The sequence below is a fragment of the Oncorhynchus clarkii genome, chromosome 12 (assembly GCF_045791955.1).
Source record: "Oncorhynchus clarkii lewisi isolate Uvic-CL-2024 chromosome 12, UVic_Ocla_1.0, whole genome shotgun sequence".
Classification (NCBI taxonomy): domain Eukaryota; kingdom Metazoa; phylum Chordata; class Actinopteri; order Salmoniformes; family Salmonidae; genus Oncorhynchus; species Oncorhynchus clarkii.
Genome location: NC_092158.1, coordinates 77377654 through 77394365, shown reverse-complemented (window position 1 = coordinate 77394365; position 16712 = coordinate 77377654). Strand labels below are relative to the sequence as shown.

Here is a 16712-nt window from a genome sequence, read left to right as displayed (position 1 = left end):
ATCTTTATCATCATCATCATCATCAACAACATCTGCATTTCTCCAGCTCTTAGATTCTCCTGAAGTTATAAACCTGCAGGAGCCAGAATACGCTCTGACACTAAATAACAGCTTGTGTTTCTCATGGGTCTTTCTAAATATAAGGTCATAAACTTATATTGCGGAAGAGGAGATGAACAACCAGTTAGCATATTGGAATCCCTTGGGCACGCTCATACTTTGTGGCATCACAACACTTGCATATTCTTACCTTAAAGGGCAACGCAGAAATGTGTTGGAATAAAGGAATATTCTATTAAAGTCAAGTCCTATTGAATGTCAAATGAATTTCATTGCCCAGTATTGTTTGATATGAATAACATCACAGTGATTTGAACAGGGTGCAAAATCCGTGCACCTGTCCGGGTCTTGCTCTAGGCTGAGGATACATTAAGAAATAATAGTTTGCTTAGTTGGCTAAATGTGGATGAATTCTGTAGAACATTTAGTGGAAGTAATTCTGCAGCCTACAAAACTGGTGGTAAATCCCCGTTTAATCTCGTCCTTCACTGCAAGTCTGAGAAAGTTATTCCAAACCTGCTCTGTTCTTACTAAAACGCACAAACAGGACCGTGACGGCCATACATGAGCTATATTATTATGTTGAAAAAAATGTCCGTTTGTATTAATCTAGACTACAAAATATTTTCCTATAGCCTACAGTGACCTAATTAACTGCTAGGCCGTTACTGTCAAATTCTCATCGTTGTATATCTGGCATGACTAGCCTAAATATCCATATAAAAACCTAAGAAACATCCCTGCACGCAGTGTGCACTGATTACATATTTGTTTTGGATAATGATTAAATGTTATCTAGGCCTAATACCGTTAAGAGAGGTTTGTAACTTATAGCTTATATCATTGACCAATGTTTAAATGATTTGGATTTTATCATACCACCTCCCCCTCTGCTCTCCCTCCCTCCCTGCGTTCCCGCTCTGCCTCTACACTGTAGCCGGTGAGTGGTAATCCCCTGCCGTCAACGGTTTACTCTGAGCCCGTATTTAATTCCTCTAAACCCCCAGCTGCCGTCCTGGTTACTCACTGAGCACGACAGACTGTGAACCGCTCCGTTTATTAATAATTCACCAGCCCTCCGCTTCTCCGGCCGCGATCCACTGCTGCGCCTCCGCGCGCTCTGGACCACCACTTCACTTTTTCTGGGTTTATTACACTTTAACAGCCGTTAACTCCAACTATTTAATACACTCGTCATATGTACAGGGATTAGCGTATACATATGCGCGTTCTCGTGAAGTCGCCTGGCATAGTGGTATGATCAAGTATCACCTCTCTCCCAAACTTGCAACATCCATGGTGCCAGATCTGGTACTAGTTGTTGTCTCCTTTTTATCTCGAGTAAATATGGGCATTGAAGAAAAGGTGAAGAAGAACCAAAGGGAATTCCATTTTTGTATTGTTTTTTATTAGGAGGACCAGAGGATGAAGATAACACAGAGTTCCATTGAGGCACACAGAAGCAACAGCTGATTTGTGAGCGCGTAAGTAGAGTCTACTTACTGCCGGTTCCTTGCAAAGAGAGACCTCTGCTCTGTTACTTGGGAGCTGACAAGACGCTAGCATCGTGCACGGATTTGCCTCACTGGGTATTCGGTGAACAGAGCGGACGGAAGGGATGGCGCACTGACAGGCGAACAGAGCAAGTCCTCACAGCCCCGACAACCGCCGCCCGTGTTTTCATGGAAGTCCCACGCGTGAATAGCGGACATAAACACCCCGAATGAAGCCGGGAAGTGGTTGACTTGGATAAGCCGTCTCCCTTCCCTTTCCCTGTTGGAGGAGAACAGTAAAACTACAATTTAAAAAATGTTCACCAGGCCACAGGCCAGCTCGTATTAGGGTTATTTTGCTTCCGGTATCAGAAGAAACGAGTCGTTTTCTCTCTCCCACACTTTTTTTGGAAGCTGAACTTTTTTAGAGTTGAAAATGGGTATTTGAGACTGTTGGCACATTTCCCTGCTCCACAATGGTACGTGCTGTGTAAATCAATAATTTTCTATTTTATGTATCTGAAAGCTTGTAATCATCTTAATGTTTTGTTTAAACAGGAAAAACATTACTCTAGTACATCAAAAACTATTAATGATTACCCCAAAGTTATCTTGTGAGTGGTTTAAGGAGTAATACCGTACATTAAAGTTAACTTTGAACTACCCAATCTCATGTTGATATTGTATAGGATTTTATGGTAAAACATATATGGAAGTGGGTTATATTTGAACAAGGATAACGCTGATAATTTATCTTCCTTTATCCTCCACTCAGCTACATTCCCGGGGCAGTTGAGCTGCTTCCAGTCGTTGCAGCTCGTGGTCATGCTGTCGCCCCCTTATTGACAAGCAGAGCAGGGCACTCCACCAATCAAGCGCCTACTTTGATGTATCTATATTACACACAAAGTCAAGGCAGCGTTGCACAATCCAAACGTGAAAGAAATTGAATAAGCAGTAACATAAAAGCCGAGTTCCCCTAATGTGAATTGTCAACGGACGCATTTACTTTTTGGTTTACAAGTGCATTTTGGCTACAGTTTATAGGGGACGTTACTCTAAGAGTTGGACTTTATTTCTGAAATCAATGTTAGTTGTGGAAGATAATTGTCGAGACTGCTTTCCTCTCGTGCTCTGTTGCTAAATATTATCTACCGGTATAACTTCTTACCGACTGCTGCGTATTTACGCATAGCTGTAAAGGCTATTCACTGAATTCAGGGCAGTAAGGAGAGCACAAGGCCATTCTAATAACAACTAGGCCCACCAAGTCCACAGCACTGGTCATTGTGATGCTGCTTGTGATGGCATGTTATGATATTGTAATGGAGAGTTTAGTTCAGTAGAGGTTAATTTCCTCTATGACTTGAAACATTTAACATGAGTTTCTTGAGAACAGATAATATTGCTGCACTATAAGTAGGCCTTAACCAAAATAAAGTTTGATACAATCTTTACATGGTAAAGCAGTGGAGTGAATCATGTCTCTAAGACTGTCAAGTCAAACTATCTGACTCCGGATTAAATGTAAGCACAAAGGACATCTATTCTGGTCCTTTATTTGTTTAGTGTATTTTCCCAAAGTAGTCCAGTTGTGGGATATTGGGTAGAAGTGGACTGCTATTAGGTTCTAAATTAGTCATGGAAAGTGTTATTTAATGAGTTATAACTTAGCTGTCAGGTTCTTGATCTTTAGTTTGATCTCTTGGCATAGGATCAGTTCAGTTGGCCATTTTGTGTACATTGCCTATTGAGGAACCACTGACATATACAACCTTGAAGTTACTGATAGATTCCTACAATTCTATTTGCACATGAACATGGAAAATGATTTGTATGAATAATTATGTGTTTACTTGCAAACTGAAATGGCACTAGTCCAAGTAGTTCAACAGTAACTTAATATAAAAACAAAATTCAGGACAGGCCTCACATGGGATTATGTTTATTTGTTGTTTGTTTTTTATGAAAAGCTAGACAGAATTTCTGCCCAACATATTCTACACATGTAAACACGCATAATCGGTATTTAAGGATGCTATGGCAATCTTTCAAACTCACCCTGTTCATTGAGTCCTTCACTTATCAAATATATTGTAGTTTAGGAGTGCATAAATATATGCATGTATTAAAGAATAACATATGCTTTATATGCTTCACAAATTAATGTATGCTCTCTTTTCTAAGTATTCTATAATGCCATTAACTCTATTGACTTCAGGCACTAAAAGTTGTCTTTTTTGGAGTGCTCCATGGTCTGGCCCAGGGTCAGGATGTGTGTGATTTGTATGAGGAGGAGTACTGTATCATAATCTCAAGGAGCTGTGTAAATTGTTAGGTAATTGTATATCCCACTCTGTAGATGTTGATGTGTATGTACAGAGGGAGCAGCTCACCACAAGATGATCAAACAGGCGGTTTCCAGGCCATATGTTTTCTGCAGCTCTTGGCTGTCGCTGCCAGTGATGTCATCTCTCAATGTGTATATGGGTCCTCCTTCGCCCTTTTGTGAGCTGTGGTGTAGAGGCTACCATATCCTTATTGGCGTTGCAATCCAGATGAATGCTAGGGTTTGTCTTTGTTAAATAAACACTTGGGAGGTGGTGATGGCATGCATATATGTCATATTAACCCCTGGTTGTGATCCTATAAAGGGTGCAGAGAGTTGTCTCTCAGTTCTGATCCGAGGTCAGTTTCTCATTTCATCTTTATAGGTTTGGTATCATGTAAGGTCATCTTAGATTAGCAGTTAGGGTAGACTCAAATCAAATCACATTTTATTGGTCACATACTGTACACGTGTTTAGCAGATGTTATTGCAGGTGTATGTGCTAGTGAAGCCATAACCTATGAGGACTATGTATATAGACTATGAACATGGATCAGGTTTTGGTAGCTGTCCATATGCTGCAGAAGTTGTGTTGCATTTTGAGCCATCCTGATTCTTCAGAATGAGGCCCCCTGTTTTAGAATGCCAGCCTCAGCCCTTAAAGGCATCTTACAGTGCCCACTGCAGAGAGAAGAAGATGTCCACATCACACCCATTTTTACATTTTAGTCATTTCGTAGATATTCTTATCCAGAGCAACTTACAGGAGCAATTAGGGTTAAGTGCCTTGCTCAAGGGCACATCAACAGACTATTCACCTATTTTTCACCTAGTCATTTTAGGGATTCAAACCAGCGACCTTTTGGTTACTGGCCCAATGCTCTTAACTGCTAGTCAACCTGCTAGGCTACCTGCCACCCCTCCCTAACCTGTTGTCCCGCTCTCTTGGGCACACATTAAATATGCATTATAATGTATTTTTAGAGTCAGACCAAATTGAGATGACGCTGAGCAGGTCATCTACATGGTATTCAAAATACTGCCTCAAATGTTTAATATAGTCCAGACTCAACCTTAGTACTATGACCAATGCAGACTGCACACCAACACTTAATGAGTCATTTCATTATATTTAGTTAGGAACTGTTTTACAGTGTTTTCTGCCTTCCTAGTTTAATTTGAAAGAATGTCCCAACAATAGATGTCTCTGCCTGCTCTCCAGTTGAGGGTCTCTAATGAAGAATTAGAGCCAACTCCATTATTCATTCAACTGAGCTCACAGGCTATTTATCAGTCGAGTTGTATTTGCATATTTAATATTTCTATGTTTCTTCTGTATTTAGAACCAGGTTGAGCAAACATAATAGACTTGCACCAAATACATTATCCACACCTCAGATTTAAAATGGAATGCAAGAGAAAGAACCAAAGGCAAACCCCAAACAGCCCTGCAACAATAAGCAATCTCCAATCCTACACACACCCTTCTAATTATTACACCCCCCCCCCCCTCACCTCCTGAGATGCAGGTGTAAAATATCAAATTTTTCCAGAATTTTTCCCTGAGGGGGCTCTGGCGTGGACTCACACAACGTACATTTCTCCTTTCATATTTCTCCCCCACATGTTTTAACAAACAAGTTCCCCCTCCCTGTCCTCTATTTGATCTGCACAGGTTTGTTAGCTTGTTAGTGAGTATACAATGAAGCCCCATGCAGCCACTGAGTGGGACTGGGAGGATATCCGTGATGCTGTAGAAAACTAACTGGCACTATTGATGACAATGTCCAGTATGGATGAGGAGTGATAACAATGATGATCACTGTCTGATCAATAATGGAGATGACTGTTCTTATGGATTGTTGTGAGGCCAGAAAGACTGGTTTGGAAATTAGTACGGGAAGTTAGGTGCATTTATAATGTGTGTGTGTGTCTGTGTGAGTCTGTGTGAGAGAGAGAGAGAGAGAGAGAGAGAGAGAGAGAGAGAGAGAGTATATGTTTTAATTTATCCTGTGCCATGAAAAGATGCCAAGTGGGGCAACCCCCATACATACAGTCAGGTCCATAATTATTGGCACCCTTGATCAAGATGAGCAAAAATGACTGTATAAAATAAATAATACAAATACTGAGCAATATTGTATACTAATACAATTGCTCAGAGAAAGATGTTAAAAAAATAAGTTATTACAAAAAATCTGAAAAAGATAGGGATCAAAATGATTGGATTCCTTGTTTTCAATACTCTAGAACCCTTCCCATTTTATCAATACTCTAGAACCCTTCCCCTGTTTTCAATACTCTAGAACCCTTCCCATTTTATCAATACTCTAGAACCCTTCCCCTGTTTTCAATACTCTAGCACCCGTCCCCTGCGAGGTTAGCCATACTGAGCCTTTTCCTAAAAAGTTTTATGAGACGGAGAATACGTTGGGAGGGATCTTAGACCAGTCCTCCATACAGAATCTTTCCAGATCCTTGATATCTTTCATCTGCTCTTATGGACTGCCCTCTTCAATTCAAACCACAGGTTTCCAATGGGGTTCAAGTCCAAACACTGAGATGGCCATTACAATGTCATGTCATCTGACCATAGAACCGGTTCTAATCCAAGTGCTGATGGCGTTTATCAATCTCCAGGCGGTGCTACCTATTGGGCAAAACCTGGTTGAATCAACGTTGTTTCCATGTCATTTAAACAACATAATTAAATGTGATTGAGTTGAATCAACGTTGTTTCCATGTCATTTCAACAAAATAATTCAATGTGATTGAGTTGAATCAACGTTGTTTCCATGTCATTTAAACAAAATAATTCAATGTGATTGAGTTGAATCAATGTGGAAAACTGATTGGATTTGCAAAAAGTCATCAATTTAAGGGAATTTAGTATTTTTTCAAAACATTTAGAGATTTTTATTACTAAATATCTTTCTCTGATTAATTAGTATAAAATAGTATAATTTCCACATTTTTTTGACCATGCAACATAGCTCAGGGTGCCAATAGTTATGGACCTGACTGTATATCATTTTGATGAGAGAGACTGTGTGTCTGCGGCATGGAACAGAAAGTATTTCTGCCTTTGTTTTAGTTGCTGGTCAAACCCACACAGTTACATTGAGCATTCACTGTTCACCAAACATGGGAATGTTAAGAAATCAAATCTCAATCAATTGCTTTTGATGAACATTTGAATTCTGTAAAACAGCACATCTAGGTCACTCAATCACAGACATCAAATCATTTTTTGTAGCTTTTTAAGTGTTAATTAAGTGAGGCCTTGATACTATTTTCGCTCAAGGCTGGCCATATGGACCAGGCATATGTTACATATATATAGAAAAAGGGTGGCATATATAATTGACAACATGCTCCATAAAAACACAGAGAAAAGGGAAAAGGGGGCCAGTGCTACAGGGAGCTACATCAAACAATCAGTGCCGCCTCAAACAAATGATGCCCCTTTTCAAGTGTGAAGGCAATCCATGCAGCAGAGAGGGAGAGAGAGGTTTAACTCTGCTATCCCTTCATCCTTCCACCCCTTCATTCCTCCCTCCTTTCAGCAAACCACTGGTCAATCCAACTGCTTTTAGTACTGACTGTAACACCCTCAGGCCTGAGAATAAGCCTCTTTCTCTGATGAAGAGACCGGTATCATTATCACAGCAATAGCCAATATGTGGCAAGCAGAACTACTACTGTAAATGCCTTTGTTAGGACGATATGCCTATGTCCATTGGGAGAGTAAAGGACATACTACAGATGAACCTTGGTCTTTAACAACCTTTGAAGAGCTGAGGAACAGCATTTCTTGTAATGGAACAACTCTTTTATGGTTTCACTCTGTTCTCCTCCATATATATCAATGATGGCCGGTACGAACATGGTTGTTGAAGCCGAACGTCATGAATCGTCTAATTTGAATTTTCGGTTCTTTTGGATGACTTGCACTCACATTTCTTATTCGGAAATCTAACTTGAAGAGTAAACATACAAAAGTAAGCAATGGATTTGCATTAAATGATTAGTTTATACAGCGTACACAAACACACCAACACATACACACACAGGCACACACACAGGCACAGATGCCCCTTCAGTGTTAAAAGGGAAAGGGAAAAGACAAGAGTGCTAACCTCTCATTGGGTGGGATATGAATAGCCTGTGTTTCTAGCCACAGCTTGGTTAGCCAAAGTCTGGGACTTATTATAGTGTTGTGTGTTTATGCATGTGTCTGTGTGTGTAAGTATTCCTTCCAGTATTGTTCCTGTGTGTGTGTGTGTGTGTGTGTGTGTGTGTGTGTGTGTGTGTGTGTGTGTGTGTGTGTGTGTGTGTGTGTGTGTGTGTGTGTGTGTGTGTGTGTGTGTGTTTTTTGTGTGTATATAGTGTATGTTTACCAGGTACAAGTTAAGAGTAGCATGCATTCAGAGTTGGCTTCGAACAGTGTTTGTTCCTGTTTTGTGAAACTTGAGAAATCAGGATTTAAGGTTCTGGAAAATAGGATTTGTCCCTAGCTCTCCATACCAAGGTTTTCTCCCAGCTATGTTGTCTGGGCTGGCCTGCCTCAATTGACGGCAGAATTGGAATGGATGCTCATTCAGCGCTCAAGGCCCAGCTGGTGTGTTCCACAGCATACAAATGAACTGTGCTGAATGGAAACAACACTTAGAAAAACACCTTTGCTGCATCGATCAGTGAATGTATGCCCCGTGTGAATGTTTTGTGCTGAATCAGTCACCGCTGTGGGAGAAGTCACCAGGTGACAACCAGGGACAGGAAATGCCATTGTGTCAGTGTGTATTGTGTGGTGTGATCCAAAAGCAGCTGAAACGGTCTGGTCTCCATTCTGGTTCTAGCACCGGAGTGCAGGCCTGCATCATATATGAGTTGGCTAGTGCACATTATGAATCATGCTTCGTGTGTGAATATAAGAGGGGTAGGGATTTACCATTAGAGGTTCTGTACAGGATGCTAATGTTGCTTGACTAAACTGTAATTGGCACATAATTTCTGACCAATAATAATAACAATAGTAATAATTATAATTATAAGAACAATAATAATCATCATAATAATAATTAATAATTAATAATTAATAAATACACAATAGCAATAATATTATAATAATGTTATTATTATTCAACTTAAAATTATGTTGTGTTGTGTGCTGTATTTGTTAAGGAGTTGTTTAAAGGATGGTAAATGCATTGATACTATGAATGATTGTTGTGTTACGTTTCAGGCCACCGAAACCTTTCTGGTGAATGAAGACCCCTCCAGAGGTCCTGGGATGCCTGAATGCTTTGTAGTATCAGATTCCTACAGGGTATGCATTATTATTGTTATTATTATGATTATTTAATGTGTTATTTGAGTCATTAGTCATTATTCTGACTGATGGTCTGCTTTCATGCTCTTTGTAATTACACCACAATCATAATGTCACTCACAGCTCCCTCTCCTCAGCTGCAAACCATTACAATCATTATTTCCACACACACTTTAAGAAAAGGGCCTTGCAACTCCGCCGAAGCGCCCTTCCCTCGTGGGAAAGAAAATTATAACGATAATGTGCAGCATGCAGAGTTGTATAAAATGAAAAAAGGACCAAAAAAAACTAGAAAACTATACACAGTTGAAAAAAACATGCAGCTTTAAAAATTCCACCCAGCGAGCGCATTGGATTTACAGAGATCGGCATGAAATGAAATGGTAATAAAAAGAGAATTGCGGGATCGGGGGAGTGGGAGTCTTTGGATGACTGAAAATGTGATTGTTAATGAGGTGGGAGCCAGTTTTCTACTCTTTGTTTCCAGCTAAAGCCTTTTGCCAAGTTATAGAGAATCTGGGTTGCTACAGTGTATTGTGTGTCCCGGGGTACAGAAATGAGCCATAATGGGAGGTAATTGAGTATCATGGTTGGTGGAGAAGTTGGAGAGGGGAGAAGCATTAATATGACCATATTAGATATCAGGGCCAGTGAGTTCAAGGCCATCCAGAGAAGGGTATCTGTACTCACCTCCTCATAGGGAGGTTATGCCCCACACATTGCATGGCTACCATGACACATCACCACTCCAGCTACCTCAGATTCCTCTGTCTGTCCATTTTGTCTTCATATATGAGGGAGTCATTGGTTGGGATCCTAATCTTAGAGCACAAACTTTGAACCCTGTGAATTCTGTGCGTAACTTCTGAGTCGTATATTTGAGTTGTTCCATAGATTCTGTGTGTTTGTGGTATACAAAACAACCCTAGCAGATGCTGCTACAGTTCTTCATTATAACAGCAAATCCATGATTGACTTTACCACAATGAGTGTTGTAGCACAGCAAATATGTATATTCCATCGTGTGAAAAGGAGAGACTCAACAACCATAGCATATGGCTCTACCATGTGTTACTTAATGAGCGATTTACTCCCATAGACCACTAAATGTGGGGCTCATTTAAGGAGCGATGCTGGATGAGTGTTTGCGTGTGTTGCAGTCAACTCAACTCTATAAAGGAGGAAAACAGTTTTTGATCCCCTTCGAACCCACTCTCTGTAACCTTTCACTTTTGTGGTCCTGTGTGCTTTTTATGACTTCGGAGAGAGAAAGATAGAGAGAGAGAACTTCCATGAATACACTGAGTTAGACAGAGACTACAACTTGGGAACAGGATTCATTCCACCTGCTGTTACACAACTGCCCAAATTATGTGTATGTTTGTCACACTGAAAGTTAGTGTTTATCAGAATTATTTTGGTATATAATTTTTAAAATATCAAGGTAACGTTTGTCATTTCAGTTATTTCATATTCACGGATGGAATCAACCGGTATGGAATGCTGTGAGCATGACCTTGTGTGGTGAGAAGGGGAGGTTACAGTTATGTGGTCTGCACAAACTCCTGACCACACACTTTCCCCTCCCTCTCTCCCTCCCTCCCTCCCTCCCTCCCTCCCTCCCTCCCTCCCTCCCTCCCTCCCTCCCTCCCTCCCTCCCTCCCTCCCTCCCTCCCTCCCTCCCTCCCTCCCTCTATCTCTCTATATCCCTCCCTCCCTCTCTGTCTCTCTCTATATCTCTCTATATCCCTCCCTCCCTCTCTGTCTCTCTCTATATCTCTCCATATCCCTCCCTCCCTCAGTCTCTGGCTCCCCTGGTTGTGTGCAGTATAATTGGCCACACAGAGCCCAGATCTCTTTGTTTCTCCTGCAGAGGCTTGCGGTGTAAATGCACAAGCAGTAGGCCTCATAAATCTGAGGGACTCCAGTGGTCTGATCAAAATTTCAGCTCCACAATGACTTTACCCCCACAACACTATACCACACTTAGGACCTGGTCCAAAACTTGTTTTAATACTTTGTGAAAAGCGTGTGTGTGTGTGTGTGTGTGTGTGTTTGTGTGTGTGTGTTTGTGTGTGTGTGTGTGTGTGTGTAATGTAAACATATGTTTCCCATGCCAATAAAGCCCTTTGAATTTAATTGAAGTGAGAAAAAGACTTTGTCTGTGAGAGGGTACATGCCTCTGTAAATTGTTCTCAGTATGACCAATATTCTGTGTTTTCTAATACACTCCTCCTTCCTTGGGACACTATCTTGTTTTGGTAGCATACAGTATGTTCTTGTCAAGCAGTCCTCAGGTTGGGCTGTTTTTCAGTTTCAAGTCAACTTCATTGTAGTAAATGTCCCAAGCCAGAGCAACAGTGTGGCTCTGCTGTTTCAACTGCAGTCACCATTACAGGTTTCAGTCTGGATCGGATGTCTGATAGTGTTCTATACACTCTGCAATGAAATGTCTTACTTGTACATCGGGCTGGAAGTGTGCACTGAAATTCAGTCAACATGCTGAAAGTGCCTTTGTATCAGGGGTAACACATAGAACACATAGAACACAAAACGTGCAGAACACTGACAAAGATTTTTTACATTTGTTTCACAAACTAATTTATGCAGAGGCAGTGTAACTGTAGTGTAATAACAATGTCATACTATTGTAGGTATACCCATTCATTTTCATAGCTAGAGTAAAATGTACATGGGTCTAGATAAAATGAATCCCAACCAAGACCCCAGTTTCGTTCATTTCCAATCTCATTCAATGTTTCCTCTACCTTCTCGTTTCTCAGATGGAAAACAAATGACATTTCCAATATTTTAATTCAATCTCTTAATATCAAGTCATTATTTATCAACATTATATGTCTTTATTGTCGGCCATAGGCCCCATATGAAGCATCACCTTTGACCTTAAAGCAATCATATTCTTATGATTGCATGGACTTTACTAACTGGTACGCCTAATAAGCCTATAATAATATTTCATAGAAAACACATCAAAACAAAATCACATCGTAGCTATAGCTCATTGCAAAATACAATGCTCAGACTGGAGGACCTTCTGTAAAGCATTTTACCTTCTCGTTTAGGATATAGTCGACTCTACACGTCGTACTGATAAAACGCTGGATATTACGCATTCGGCGTTCCTATTCATTTAACCCTCGTAATAACATATTTGTTACCCTAAAGAAAAAGAGAACGGTGTATTGTCATTATGGTTACTGAGTATGAGCTGAAACGACCGGATTAAACAGAAGTTTGCCGCCGCATGATTTACGAAGTTGGGAGATTCATGTTAATGATATTATGTTGTATAGCAAACACCGTCGCCCCTGATCAATCCACACCCAAAAGATCCGTGCGCACGAAAGGAGAATCGGTGGAAGAGGGTGGGAGACAAAACTTTTTTCCCCAAAAAGTTTGTGTAAGCTTTCACTTTCAGCCTTCTAGGCGGGGTTACAGTACAGCATGGAGTGAGCGAAACAGGACGGCGAGCGATTGCAATGCAGCACTACAGCGAACTTCCATCCAACTTAAATAAGCTCTCCAATTTTCATTTCTAAAAATAACCATGTACTCCCCGTACTGCTTGACACAGGTAAATGCCATTATTTCATTGTTATTGCTTAGTATACAGTCGGTGTTGCGGGTTAGATTAGTGCTCCCACCATTTGCAACTATGTAATAGTTTAATTTGAGCGTATTTGTTACTCTCTGTTCCTTTCTGATAGCATTTACCTTGTATCTCTGACACTTTTTCTTCTTAGATGGCATTTCTTCGCAGGGCTTTCTTATGCGTTTCATTACACATGGTTTTGTAGAGAAAATGGCGCTCCTCCCGAATCTATTTAATATAAAAGGAGGGGAGAAGTGGAGGAGGAGAAAGGAGTGAATGCAGAAAACTGGACTTGAAGTTTAGTGTTACATGTGATGGATGGTCTTACATTGACATTTTCCAAAATGTTGATCTCGCAAACGCTTGGCAGTGAGAGAGGCTACATGTGGAAGCGTGGCCGTCAAAAAGCTTTATCCGCTAACGGTTGAATCTGTGACAGTCGAGGACTTTAGGTCGGTGTGTGCTGCCGCCAGTTCTACAGTAGCCTACACTTGTCAACCGTGCTCGATTCTGATTAACATAACGTACCTATTTAGTGAAAGTAAATGTTCGGGAATATAATGTTTAGACTATTTTACGCACGAGTATCTCACTGCATATATGCGCCATAAGGATTATTTTCAAGGTTCCAGTTGATATTAACCTATTTTAGCGACTCTGGTCCACTGTACCTAGCACAAATGCTGTATTTAATCTGCTATTATAAACTCTTGACCATTTATGTTCATAGTAAAACAATCATCCCACAATTTACAGCCAATAAATATTCCATAACTTTGAATATGAAACCTACCTCTGATGTTTTACTCTGTGCTGCTTTTCCCTAAATGTATAACCTACTTTCAACTATACAGTGGATGTCTAGACCCCACAACCTGGTATATTTGGTATACATACACCATCCATTGTAAAGTTCACTCATATTCAATAGGGAATTACTCTTGTACTTCCACATGCAATATTCCACATTTCTGAGGACAGTTGGGCAGATAGCTTATGAGTTGAACAGTTTATTGGCACTAATTGGTAATTGATACCCAAATAAAATGTACTTTTGTAAAGCAATATAGAATCTCTTGCTATATAATATAACTAAATACATTATTGTTCAATATGCTCATTAAATGTCAAATCTGTTTTGATATATTGTATTTGTTAAAACTGGAGAGTTGATCAGGTAACAGTTTCAGAATCTACATCTACTTTTTTAAAATCAAGACTTTTTGGAAAATATATATAAAGCTTCTCTTTTTCTATTTTATGAAATGATAGTCTATTTGTCCTGGAGAAAAGAGAGTGTTAACAAGTATTATAGTGCCTGAGATGTGGTCAATGGATTGTAACAAAACAGTGCATTGCACAGTCATAAGATAACTTAAACAGTTAGTTATTTAGTTTATGGATGTGTTTACTTTGAAAACATCATGTGTATTAGTAATAATCCGTATTTACTTTGAAAACATCATGTGTATTAGTAATAGTCCTATAACTTCTCTGTCAAATGAACAGTGATTTAAGGTCAGGCTCAATTCTAAAATGACCAAATGTCACACATCATTGCTTAACTTTTTTTGCCTCACCAAGAACCCTAACTCTATGAGGTTCAGTAACTATTCATTTATGACTTATGTGCAATATCATTACTCTTGGAACTGGAATTTTCCTTAGCTTGACAAAGTAACTTGGAGGGAAGCACCAGAGAAAGCTCTGCTTGAAGTTGTACTGTCAACAGTATATGTTCACAGATAAATGTGACATACAACAGGGGTTTTTGAGCCCACTGACTGAAATATTTAACATATTTTAGCAATATAATCCACATAATATAAACCTACAAAGTTCCTTGGCCTAAAATGAATCGTGAGGCACCCATCATTTAACTCTGCATCAATATATTCCTGGTTCAGCAAAACCATTTTAGTGGTCTGCTTTTCTTCTTTCTATGCATTTCTGTGTAGATTTTTTGTTAGTTTATGGATTCTTTAAAAAGCCATGCCTTTTTCTGGGTCCAAAATAGAATGGTTGTTGATATTATCTGCAATTCTATGACTCTCCTAACCAGTGGCATAACTGTTGTAAATCTATTCCTATAAAGCAAACTTGTTTATCCCTTGGTTTCACTGGACAGTAGACTGCCAAGGCCTGTGTGATGTGTAATTCATTCCTGATTTTACAGTGTTTTATTAAAACAATTTTACTTCCATGCCTCTGACTCCTGTTACAGAAGCAGAGAGGGTGTTGTTCTCAGTTGCAGGCACGGCCAGTAGTCTGTTTTCATTTAAAACTGTAGAATGATCATATGTTGTTCTCTGTTCTATTCCCTGATTGACAGAAGCAAGACAAAGCTAATTTTAATACTTTTTTAGAAGTGGATATTTATTGGAAGAGAGTGTCTTGTACTTTTTTAGGCCACACAGGTCTAAATGAAATTTTACTGAGAAAGAAAATAGGCCCACATATTTAGAAATTATGGAATGGGACTTTATCAGATGCACAGAGAGGAATCTCTATGTAGGCTCGAATTTTTCTCTCCAACAGTTTAGCATTGATATTTTGGTAGGCCTATACACATATAGCTTAATTTGCTAATGCATATTTATTTCCAGGGTTTCTGGAATTGATAAATGTAATATTTTTACTAAAGCGGCAGTATGAAAAGAAAATGAAGCTTGCATAGAGCCAGAGATTTTTTTTGTCCGTTAATTAAAATGAATTGGCAACATAACTGACTGCACATTCCGCACGTGCTGCACATATGCAGAAGAAGGCCTATAGATTAAATCATTTGGACTGGATACACTATATCATTATATTATTTAAAGTTATACATTGACTGTATAGAGTTTGGTATGTTCATGCATTTTAGGGAGATATTCAACAAGAGAACAGCTTTGTTCATTGCACTCGTCCAGCGTGCGTGGAGCTTGCGCCTCTCTGCCCAGCCCAAGCCTCCTGTATTCCCTTCACTTCTGATGTGCCTCTTGTCTGCAGATGTAAACTCACATTTTTGTTTATTTAATTAAGGTTAATAATTAAAAAACGAGTGTGGACCTCGGATATGGCAACACAATATAAACAATCGAATAAATTATTAACAGTGGTAAAAAGCCTTTCTGGAGAGTGGCGAGATGGATGGGGTGGAATAGAGACAAATTATGGAAAGCATTCAGAGGTCCAGATAGACTTTATTCGTGTGTTGTTTCTAGTGGGCATACATGTTTTATGATGTTATAAACATTACATTGTAAGCCCATACCAAAGTTATCTACAGTAGGTATGGAAATAGACTATACCAAATTCACCGTGTTGTGTGGCTGGCTGATATAGGCTATTGACTGAGTTTTTAGATAGCGTTGCCTTTTACAGTCTTGCAGCACTACACTCTTAGAATAAAGGGTGCTATCTAGAACCTAAAAGGGTTATTCGGCTGTCGAGAACCCTTTGAAGAACCCTTCTGGTTCCAGGTACCAGCCCCTTGAGTTGCATTTAGAACCCTTTCCACAGAGGATTCTACATGGAACCCAAAATAGTTTTACCTGGAACCAAAAAAAGATGATCCTATGGGGACACCCGAATAATCCTTTTGGGAACCCTTTTTTTGTAAGAGTGTAGGGCTTTTTCATTTATGTCATAGGTACGATTAATCAAACCAGATTAGATCAGTAAAGCAGAATTCAACACTTTTCTTCTCTACACAGTGGAGTATCCGTGATATTGAAAAATACACATGACATTGTTATTGTTGTTGTTGTTGTTGTTGTTATAGTCATTGTTAGGCATAGACTATTATTTGGCTATAACACGGAAGCATGGCATGCTTGGCTTGTTTCCATAAAGCCACCAGGTCATAATCATTTTCTTTTCGCATTTGCCTAAGCCACTTTA

At 39.6% G+C, this 16712-nt stretch overlaps 1 protein-coding gene across 18 annotated transcripts in view; it reads left to right on the top strand.

Annotated features, from left to right (window-relative positions):
* The first annotated feature begins 1496 nt into the window (after window positions 1-1496).
* Window positions 1497-16712, top strand: part of LOC139421362 (nuclear factor 1 X-type) — a 122337-nt gene continuing 107121 nt past the window's right edge. For 7 of the 18 annotated variants that reach the window (XM_071172184.1, XM_071172174.1, XM_071172164.1 and 4 more), the window contains exons 1-2: window positions 1803-2032; window positions 9128-9211. In XM_071172184.1, the coding sequence (XP_071028285.1) occupies window positions 2030-2032; window positions 9128-9211 (87 nt within the window). In that variant the 5' untranslated portion in view covers window positions 1803-2029. Of the gene's footprint in view, window positions 2033-9127; window positions 9212-12625; window positions 12810-16712 lie in introns of those variants that run through there. The other 11 variants (XM_071172185.1, XM_071172180.1, XM_071172176.1 and 8 more) reach the window with 7 other exon arrangements.